At 39.2% G+C, this 10255-nt stretch overlaps 1 protein-coding gene across 1 annotated transcript; it reads left to right on the top strand.

Annotated features, from left to right (window-relative positions):
• The first annotated feature begins 847 nt into the window (after positions 1 to 847).
• On the top strand, positions 848 to 9106 carry tbata (thymus, brain and testes associated). The gene is made up of 9 exons (XM_028430388.1): positions 848 to 886; positions 5095 to 5344; positions 6841 to 7011; positions 7122 to 7210; positions 7484 to 7633; positions 7905 to 7986; positions 8215 to 8368; positions 8455 to 8495; positions 9006 to 9106. The coding sequence occupies exons 1-9, from the start codon at positions 848 to 850 to the stop codon at positions 9104 to 9106; spliced, it is 1077 nt and encodes a 358-aa protein (XP_028286189.1).
• The last annotated feature ends 1149 nt before the right edge of the window (positions 9107 to 10255 follow it).

The following is a 10255-nucleotide window of genomic DNA, read 5'->3' as shown; positions in this document are numbered from 1 at the left end:
GATGTTAAGGTTGTTCAAATCTGTGCTGATTTACATTGAAATAAATTCTATTGATGATGGTTATCTCTGCCAGCTCATGCAGGAACAATCTGTTGAGGACCATCAGAGTCAAACCCAGGAAAAAACCTAATTGATCCCTGTCTCAAATGTGCAACGCATACAAATAACCTGCTTTAGGTGTGAATTTATGAGTGAAAAAATAGTCCAAGTATATCCTAGAGGTACCAAAGCACCTTTTATAACAAAGTAAAAGTATAACAGAGAATGCCAAAAGACAAAAGGGGTCAAATGAGCAAAGAAAAAACAAATAATAACAAATAAAAATGATTTTATTACAAAGGTCCTTGGGCAGCACACAGCAGAATAGATTACACAGCCTCCGACCATGTTTGGACAGATGCTACACAGTATGGAGGGTGCTCTAATACCAACCACAGGGAGGATTTAACAGGAATATTGTCTTCCCTTCTCTTGCAATTTGTGAAAATCCTCACAGCAACTTCAACTGCATTTTGATTAAATGCTGAATTGTTGACTGTTAGCTGATGCCAGCAGACACTGAGAATTTCCAATAGTAGTAAACAGTAGTAGAACGTAAGCCTGTAGCTGCCGTATACTGACTAGAAGTTCTCCTTGTTAGGCACAAATACTAACTCACATGAAATCTACAGCCACCTCTGGAGCTGAGAGAGGAGACAAACACGGAAAATAAACTGCAGCTTTTTGACTGGCTATGGATTTTTTTTTCCACAATTCAATATATCACAGAGTCAGAAAATAATGTTTAAGATGGCAGGAGTGAAATGGTTTCATTCAGTGTTGGACTTTCCTCACTGCAAAATGAGGCATGAATGGTGGTCACCTTGGTTACTCCACAGGGGCGCAGGTACAATAAATAATAGGAAAAAGGTTGTACACACATGAAGCCAATTACTGACTGGCAATGGGAGATATAATGGCAAGGTACTAAGTGTATTCCATTAACATACAAAGACAAGAAAGCACAGCTGTCATTTATAAAGATTGTAAAATAATTTGATAATTTGACCTTATCCTTTAGTAGTCATGTGTTAAATTATGGATCTATTTCCTCAGAGGACTCTTCAAATGAATGTAGATGTAAATGAAAAGTGAAAAAAAACGCTCCAGAGCTTTGTGGACAAACGTAATCACAGTGTGTCCCCTTAAAAAAGTCCCCTGAAAAAACAGGTGACTTTTTTATGAATAGTGGAAAAAAAACATCTCAGAGATCAGTATTGATCCCAGCGCTGCTCATTGTATTGTAACTTTAGTTCTTTTTGTTTGAGATATATGCTCTGGTGTGTCAACATATAGAGCAGCTTTACACCCTGTGATCTTCCAGAGGAAAAGTAATATTGCGGCACTGAGCAATGTTCCAAAGGAAAAATGAGAATATCTTTTTTGATGCACTCTATGTGTGCAGTAAAGCAAAAAAATACACAAATAGGTTGCAGGTGTGTGAATCAAATTAAATGTCACAGGAGATAAAAAAGGCAGTGTGAACATCTATATTCCATCTTCACAGAACTGAAGGAAATTCAGACAGAGGTAGAAGCTATAGAATCAAGATCACACTGTCTTTGTGGTGTAAGTACCTGTGTTTGTGAGCTGATGAGAGCTCACTCACACACACTGTGACTTGTATGTGTTTTGTATTTACATACGCACCACAGATTTCAATATTTGCTGTTTTTTTTTGGCATCACCAGAAAATAAATATAACGGCCCAAGGAAGTTCCAACATGGCAACCAGCTGAAGACATAACAATTCCTAATGGCGCTTCAACAACCTTCAAATTGAAGTCCAAGAGAAAAACAAAGATCAAAAAGATGTATTATTGAGTCTAGACATTTTTAAATGATGATATGAAGCTTTTTTAGTTATTGTTTATGTTTAATGCTGCCTGATAATGGAAAATCCTGCTGACATGCCTACCTAAAGTCAAATGTGGTTTCTACTATCCTCCTGTGGTGCCGTGTTCTGGTTTAAATCCCCTCTGGCCATGTACTGAGTCTGCAGGAAAACAACATTTGTGCGAATCTGTCAAAAATATACACAAAAGTATAGGCACACAGAGACTGGATACACCTGCTGCACCAAGCTTCTTAAAACATGTTTTACACTTGATAACACTTGATAACTTGACTCTCTACATTTCTGACACACAGTGTCATCAGTGTCGCTTCCGTTCAGCTGCAATGAGTGTCTCCCTGACATAACAAGCTCATCATCTGAAATAGATTAATCTGCAACACCTTAGAGTTGTTTTTACTATTTATCCCAGGAGCCATGCTCCTAGCTCGAAAACATCAGCCTGTCAGTTACAGAATCCTTGCAGGCATTGATGGGCAGCCATTTTTCAATACGAGTTCACCAGGCCTCCGTTAAAAGGAATGGAAATCACTTTTTTCATGTTATTTGTTGCCACATGGGGGTGGTATCCAAATCGTTCAATTTGAATATTTTTATGCCTTAATGAAGGGTCTAAAGGGTACAGTAAATGTAGTTAATGTATGTCACCAGACTCACAACAACACAGGGGACAGCTAACATGCTCTGAGAGCCTTTCCTGCATGGTTTGCTTATTGGCTATAGTGGTGCTACTAGTTGATTTATCCCCTGGTCATTGGTGACAGCTATGTGGCGACCAACCTATCCTATTAAGTTAAAAATGTGGCCCAGGCACAGACTATTATCTTTTAGACAACTGTGTACCGTGCGCTTGTAAAACTGGTCCACAGGTATGTGTGATCCCCCCAGTGTTTACAGAATCTCACCTCAAACGTCAGATCTTGCAATAAAATGATGTTTTTGTTGTTGTTGTTGTTTTGAAAGACTTTCAGTTCCAGAATGGTTTGAATTCTCCTTTGTTGTTATTATTGTGGTTCTGTCCAACACATTATCCTTTTCTTTTAAGGCCCTGCTGTCTGATTCATGTACATAAGAAGAGGTTCAAAGAATACATCTGCCACAAAAGGCTGGAGTGGTGAAAGGCAGCTTTTAAAGCTGTCTTAAATTCCTTTTCATGCTTGCTCAAACATTTTTTTTTAAGCTAAAATGATGCATAAGCATAATTTGGTGTCTTGGGATAGATTGCCATCTTTACAGCAGTTAAATATACAAGCTAGCTGCCCCCACGTCTCTTACACACCTCCTCTCTGTTCATCTTTGGATTTGCTGAGATTGAGCTGGAGAAAAACTGCTTCATCAGCTTTTTCAGCTCAATGACTCCTGTCCTTTAACTCTTACGTATTCTAATATATTAACATTTTTAGCATTTTAAGCATTTCATCCAGTTCCCTGACATCCTGCATTTCCATAGTCTAAGTCACTGACTAGCAGTTTCATTTTATAAGCCAGTATGACAAGAAGCCTTTCATTTTGCATCATAATGTGAAAAAAACATGAAATAAAGGAGCTAGTTAGCTGATCAAGATCTAAAATTGTGGATGATTAGATATAGAAAAGAGTAGAGTATAGTAGTAAAAGACAGTATAGACAATATTGGGTTTGAACATGGCAGAATTTCTAAATAGCATGCATGCAGATATGATTGAACTCATAAGCACTCATTCACTGTAAAAACATGGCTAAGGCCACGTTCACACTGGGGAAAAAAATGTGGCTTAAGCAGGATTTGGCCGCATCCAGATCAATCCAGATGTGTTTTTTTCCGAGTGTGAACACCTCCAATCTGGCTGAATCCAGTTTGATTTCAAGCCGGCTAGATCCACCCTCGAGAGGTGGATCTAGCCGGCTTGGCTCAAATGTGGCTCAGGTGTGAACGCAAATGTGGCTAGCGAATCCGGCTAGCCACATTATTAGCCATATTACGAGGCGCCACCTAGTGGTTTGGAGAACAGCAAACACGCTGGATGAAGCCGGATTGAGTGCGGACACAACTGTGTGCTAGCCAGATTTGAAAATAGGTCTGAACGCATCCAGCTTAAAGGCTGTCTGGGCTCAATCCTATTCAATGACTTTCTCCAGTGTGAACGGGGCCTAAATAACTTTATCTGACTCACTTTTGAAATTAGGGAACATTGTGACTGAACAGTGTGGTTCAAAGGCAGCCCCTGTTTGTTGTTGAGGTTGACCCTCCTTTGAAACACTGTTAATGTCTTATGTAAACAGAACAACGCAGAGTGAAGAGTGTTCTGGGCCTAAAGTTCCTGCAGACCTGAGGAATCACCTGGACCTGAGTTATAATCTGCTTTTGAATACATTTGCAGCTCATTATGTGCGTTCAGTGGAACATGTCTGAATGAAGTTTGCACTGTCAGAGGGAGATGTAAATTCTGTTTTATCACATTTCTCCGACTGGAAAAACAGAGTCGCATAATGACCACTTGCTGATAAATCATTCTGAGTCACCACAGCTGAGACAAAGATTTTTGTCTAAGTTGCTTCATTTAAGCAAATACTTAGTTATTATAGGCAGCATATAAATATTGTTGCCCTGGGGATCGCCTCTGAGGCTGCAGAGGGGAGGTTGGCGTGTGTTTTTGGAGTGTACGGAATGTTGGCATGTGCTTTGTTTTATCATTTTATCATCGATCACAGCTCTAATAAACCAAATTGGTGACACTAAGATACCAAACCTGAACATGTAGCCAGTGGGTAACATCACTCTGGTTGTGCGCCCTTCTGTAATCTGAAGAAATATTTGCAGAAAGTATTACAAAGTGTTAGATTAAATCCCAAACCTATAATATGCTCCAGTCATTGTGATGCTACAATCTAAAGTACTTTTCCTGTTTTCTCACCAATGAGATAATTACTGTAACTTATACACAGATGAGTACAGCTCTAGCTGCTTTGAATACATACATCCCTTCTGGTCTGAACTCAGTGTGCCAGTAAACAGATGCCATTGTTTAGGAGAGGTTTCTTAGCAACAAAAGCAACACAGAGCATTGAGTACCACGGATTTGAGCTGGAGTGTGTTTTCTGAGGTACTTCTTCTTAAATGTTTATTATTTTTCTAGCAACACACAAACATATATTTTCTCTTCTTTGTTTGTAGTCTGAGTGGTCTTCAGTATGAAGATTTTGTCACATTGCTTCACCAGGAGACGTCACTTGAAGGCTTTTCTTTGATTCCCTCAGATTTGGACAAAACTTCCAGCTGTCACTCAGACATGTCGACAGCAGACGGTTCAGAGGGGACCACAGGTGAGAGGAGTCACAATAATCAGGTGCCGTTCACTGCTGAATTTCCCAAGATGCTGACGAAAAGCAGCGCACGCTTTGGCAACCTGAGCCACCACTCATTCTTCTCCCGGCACAACCCTCACCCCCACCGGGTGAGGCACATTCAAGGTATGGAACAGGGCTTCAGGAACAGGGTATGGAACTCACTCACTTACTGATGTTTTGTTTTGCACATACCTGAAAGTAAAAATAACATCTTTATTTAGTTACAGTATATAAGCCTGATAAAATGTATGTAATGTATGTAATGTAATGCATTTCCCCTGTGTTATTTAGAGCACAGTTCAATGAGGATGCATTCTGTATGTTTCTATTTCAGTGCAGCTTGTAGATGATCCGCCTACAGTTTTCCTCAACTCTCAGTGTGCTGACGTCTGACGTCTGTCCTTCTCAATTATGTATAATTGGCCAGGTTCAAAGTCAAAGTCAACTTTATTACCAATTCTGCCACATACAGGACATACACATTATACAAATGTCATAAACCTAAATATAACAATGAAAATATAGTGGGGAAACATTATTATGGGGGATTATGCTAACAGAATATATGAATATATGACCCAATACCATCTGATTATGGGTGCAATGCAGTCACAAATGTCCACAATAGGAAGTAGGTTGGAAATGGTGACAGACAGCACGGCGGACCGTCACTCAAGAGTCTGGGGTACCCCTCACACTTTGTTTTCACTGACGTTGGAGTTAGGCATTAAAAACTACTGATTAACTACTGATTAAGGTGTATGTTAGGTAAAGTTCATGCTTTGTCCATAAACACACAAATTCCTAATATTACAAAACACATTTTACAAGATCCGCAGAGATTGCAGCTGTAGAAATATGCTCACATTTTATTATAATTGTATACCACATGGTACATTTTCCTGGTGAGGACGGGCTGGAAAGTAAAGATGAAAAGTAAAAGTCAGACACAGGACAAGGGCCTGTCATTAATAATGAGCTGCGTAAATTACACTAACAAAAAGGGCAGCTCCAGCATATTATCTAAGGAGATTCATGAAGACATGAAGGCAACAGCATGTGCTGGATTCAAACGTGACATCAAATGTTTAGCACTGCCTGTGTAAAATGTGCATTTGATCTGCATGTAAAGAAAATATAACAATCAAAGCAAAGGGGCGGTGAGGATATTGATGTACTTGTACAAGTATAAACTCACTCCCACCTCCTAACAAGCCCCTTAGCATTAGGAGACTTGATAATAATAATGATATATTTTTATACTTACTGACTGTGACTGTCAGAATAAATTACAGCATAATTTCTTATTAAAATGAAGCTATCATCAGGATCCAGTTTCTGGACGCATCCCCCCTAGCTGAGTTTTACTCCTCAGATTACAGTACGGTATGTGAAATATGAGAGAAACTGTTGAATAGGAATATGCTACATGATAGAGGACTTCTTTGAAAGGGTAGGCTTCATCATATAGGATCTGATGAAGTAGTTGCCTATAAACTCAGCAGGGATTCTATACAGGCTTCACTGTATTCCTTCAGGGTATTGCTTTGATTATCCCACACTTCTGAAGAATTTTACCTCATGCATATGTGTGTATGGCGCTTTTCTCTTTTCCACAGGACTTAATGGCGGACCTATTTGCATGGTGAGAGATGATTGGTTTGTCACCTCATCATTATTTCCTCATCCGCTTCTCAAGAGCCACATCCTCAGGAAAGCAGCACAGCCCACTTTTGGTTTTCCACTCGCTCAAAACCTTTACGGAGTCAGTGGAAACCAAAACAAATCAGGTAGCCTGATGTAGAATACATTTTCTCATTACTTTTTAAAAGGTATGCCATTAAAAAAATCCTATTCAGATTCAGACTAATGGTTGTCACTTTTCTATTTTTTTTCACAGCACTGATTTCAGAAGCCTGGAGGGATGAACTTAAAGAGCTCGCTGCAAAAGTCAGTCTGTCTTCTCAAGCACCAAAGGACAAAAAAGAGGTGTGGGCATCACTGTGCGCTCTAAAGGTCTTTTGTGCATTAAAATGAATATCAAGTAGGACAAAAAAGGATATTATGAGCAGTATGTATTATAGTTGCATTTTCACATCGTCAACAAATTTCTCCACCACTTTTCTTTGCTACCATGACAACAGCTCTCTCTGTGGTCACGTATTACCATGACCACAGTAGACACAAACAATGTCAACAATGGTTGGTTTAATTGTCTTACAATTTTTTACCTACTCCCTGCAGTGTGTCACTGTTTTCCAGGACCAGCCAGAGGATGAATATGTCCGTCGAAAAACTCAGTATTCAGCTGAGACTGGGCGACTCATCCCTCCATCCACCAGGTCTTACCAGTGTAAAAGCAGTTCCCAAAACCTGAAGCATTCTCAGCCCTTCCACGACCAAGAACTGACGGTGATCTAATCCTTCACTGTGTTCTAGATCAGCTATGACACTGATGCCTAATATTTAATTCCAGATAAAGAGTGGGAGATCAAAAAGGGGATTTCTAACAATGCAGAAACTCTGTGGCTTTTGGCCCATGCTGAAGCTGAAGATTTCTTTGTTGTTGAAAAAAAAAACCTCAGCACTGCTCTGTCACCAAGAGAAATCCACTAACTAACTTGAATATAAATGTGCCCTTTTGCAAGTTAACATTGGCGACGGTCTGCTGCTCTCTTGTCAGGTTTTGGAGCTGCTTTGTCAGATCCTGCAGACAGATTCTCTGTCCACAGTGCAGCAGTGGCTCCTGCTCGCCGGACACCGAGGTGAATGCTTTATTACACATGTACAGTGAGGTCACATACCACCAACTTCTTGCTATCGCTGCACCAGCCCACACAGTATAATGACTATAGCCATTTAATAGTACAAATTAAACATCTATGCTTTACATCTGTTGTCCATATGTATGGTTTACATATTACATGGATTTTATGTGAATATGAGGCTCAGTTTTAACCAGTGTTTATGAGTTTATGTATGTGTATGCACAGAGAAAGACATGGTGATGGGGATGCTCCGACAAGCCCTGGATGGTGTTGACCTCTCAGGACGTCACAACCAACGTGGGCCTTTTTACCCTGGGGCATCTCTGTCGGGCTATGTTCCATCATACGTCCAGCCATGGAGAAAACCACGTAAAATAAGGTGACTTCATTTATTTAATAATGATAATGATGATGATAATCATTTCAAGATCAATGTTTTTTTACTTTATTTATTAACCTTTACAGCTCCCGACAAGTGAATCCAACTTTCAGCGATGACAAACCAGGTAGCTGCTCTTAATGATTATTTCAGTTTTTTTTTCCTTCCTTAAGGAGGACATACTGAATGTGAGGACATATGAAATGATTCCACAATCATTTCATATGTCCTCACATTCAGTATCTCATATCATCCAGTCTATTTTAACCACTAGGACTGTAGGAGGCCAATACAAATCCTTCAGCCTGCTTCTCCTTTGAATTCTTCTTTGCTTGTTTTTTCCACTCATGTTGTTGAATTGTTTGTTATTTCAAGCAGATACCCTTGAGGAAAAATAGGAACTAAATAACTGAGCCTTATATTCTTGTATGTACTGAAACAATCTCTCCCACTTTACAGCCATTATCATGTGTACTCCTGGATGATAGTATATACACAGAAAGGTTTTAAATTATGTCTGCTATCAGCTGGCTGCTATAAAGCACACTAACAGGAATAATCTGTTCTTCTGAATAGACCAGGTGGGGAATGTAAAATGGTTGTCTTTGTATTAGTCTGATGTGAGTGTTCTTCGCAGAGAGGATTGGAGAGGCAGAAGTCCTTGAAGTCCACGCAGGAGCTCAGAATCAAGACCCTTTACCTCAGCGCGACGCGAGTGTACAATATTCTATCGTCTAACTGTTTATGATGAAATCTTTATGTTCATCATGAGACATGCTTCATTAGCATGGTTACTTCATGGTTATTGCTTAGAAACAAAAGCCAATCTACCACAGGCGTGGTTTTTATTTGCACTTCATTATGCTGTAGATGTGAAGAGTGTTGTCCATAGATCTGATCCTGTCAGCTTGAAGCCTGTAAGCTTGGCTATATCTTATAACCATAAACAGTTATTAAAACATTTTGTGTGTGTCATGACCCATAGTTTTGTAAGGCTTACTCAATTGTGTTTTTATGCTTTTCTGTTCTTTTAAAAAATTGTCTTGTGTTGTTTTCCCTGTCACATTCCTCATCTGTGGTTAGTTTGGTCCTTTTGTCTTTTTCTAATTTCTACTCATTTCCATTTCATTTACATGCACATAACATGCAATAGGTCAAGAAGTGTTAAGACTGATGAAGCACCAATGCCTGAAGGTACACTAACTATGATTTAAAGTACAGAGTTAGCCTGAGAAATACATTACGTGTGCTTGAATTCATGCATAAGTAATGTGCCATGTTAGGATTATTCTGCAGAGACACTACTATGTAGCTGTAGAAAACATTGAAGCCACAAATTATCGAGATTAATGGGCATGCACAGCAACCTTGCTGTCTTAGGAAGGCATTATGGAGATAAAATTCAAAAACACGTCAAAACCTTCTTGACATGCCAGCCCTTACTGTTGTAAGTCTTACTTAGAAGAGGTCACTTGAGATGGATAGATGATGTAGCTCTCTGGGAAAACTGAAATCAAGTCAAACGGCTGATATCGTTGTAACTCAACTGTGCCCTCTGTATAGAGGGGCGTGTTCAGTATACAAATACCTGTCTCTCTTCAGTAAGGACTGAGCTGGTGAAAATTATTTGTTTTTTAATTAATTAATTATTAAGTTAATTTACAGACATTAAAAACATTAGATTGTTGTTATGTGGAATCTTTTTTTTTAAATTTGTAACATCCTCTTTAGGTCTCTCAAATGTTTTTAATGTATGTGTGATCATCTGTAGCCTAATACCTGTCAATACATCTGTCAAAACTCTTATGTCAATGGTAGTGAAGCTATTTTCAGATATACCCAAAGTTAACTGGCTTGTTTTGAGGTGAGAAGGCAGGTGTTTCACTG

The sequence above is a fragment of the Parambassis ranga genome, chromosome 19, assembly GCF_900634625.1.
Source record: "Parambassis ranga chromosome 19, fParRan2.1, whole genome shotgun sequence".
Lineage (NCBI taxonomy): Eukaryota > Metazoa > Chordata > Actinopteri > Ambassidae > Parambassis > Parambassis ranga.
This window is presented reverse-complemented; position numbering and strand designations above follow the sequence as displayed.

Coding starts and splice junctions, on each gene's coding strand:
- tbata (XM_028430388.1), top strand. CDS start 848: ATGAATGGTGGTCACCTTGGTTACTCCACAGGGGCGCAG. Junction 5,345..6,840: donor CCGGGTGAGGCACATTCAAG/GTATGGAACAGG, acceptor TCTTTTCCACAG/GACTTAATGGCGGACCTATT. Junction 8,369..8,454: donor AGAAAACCACGTAAAATAAG/GTGACTTCATTT, acceptor TAACCTTTACAG/CTCCCGACAAGTGAATCCAA.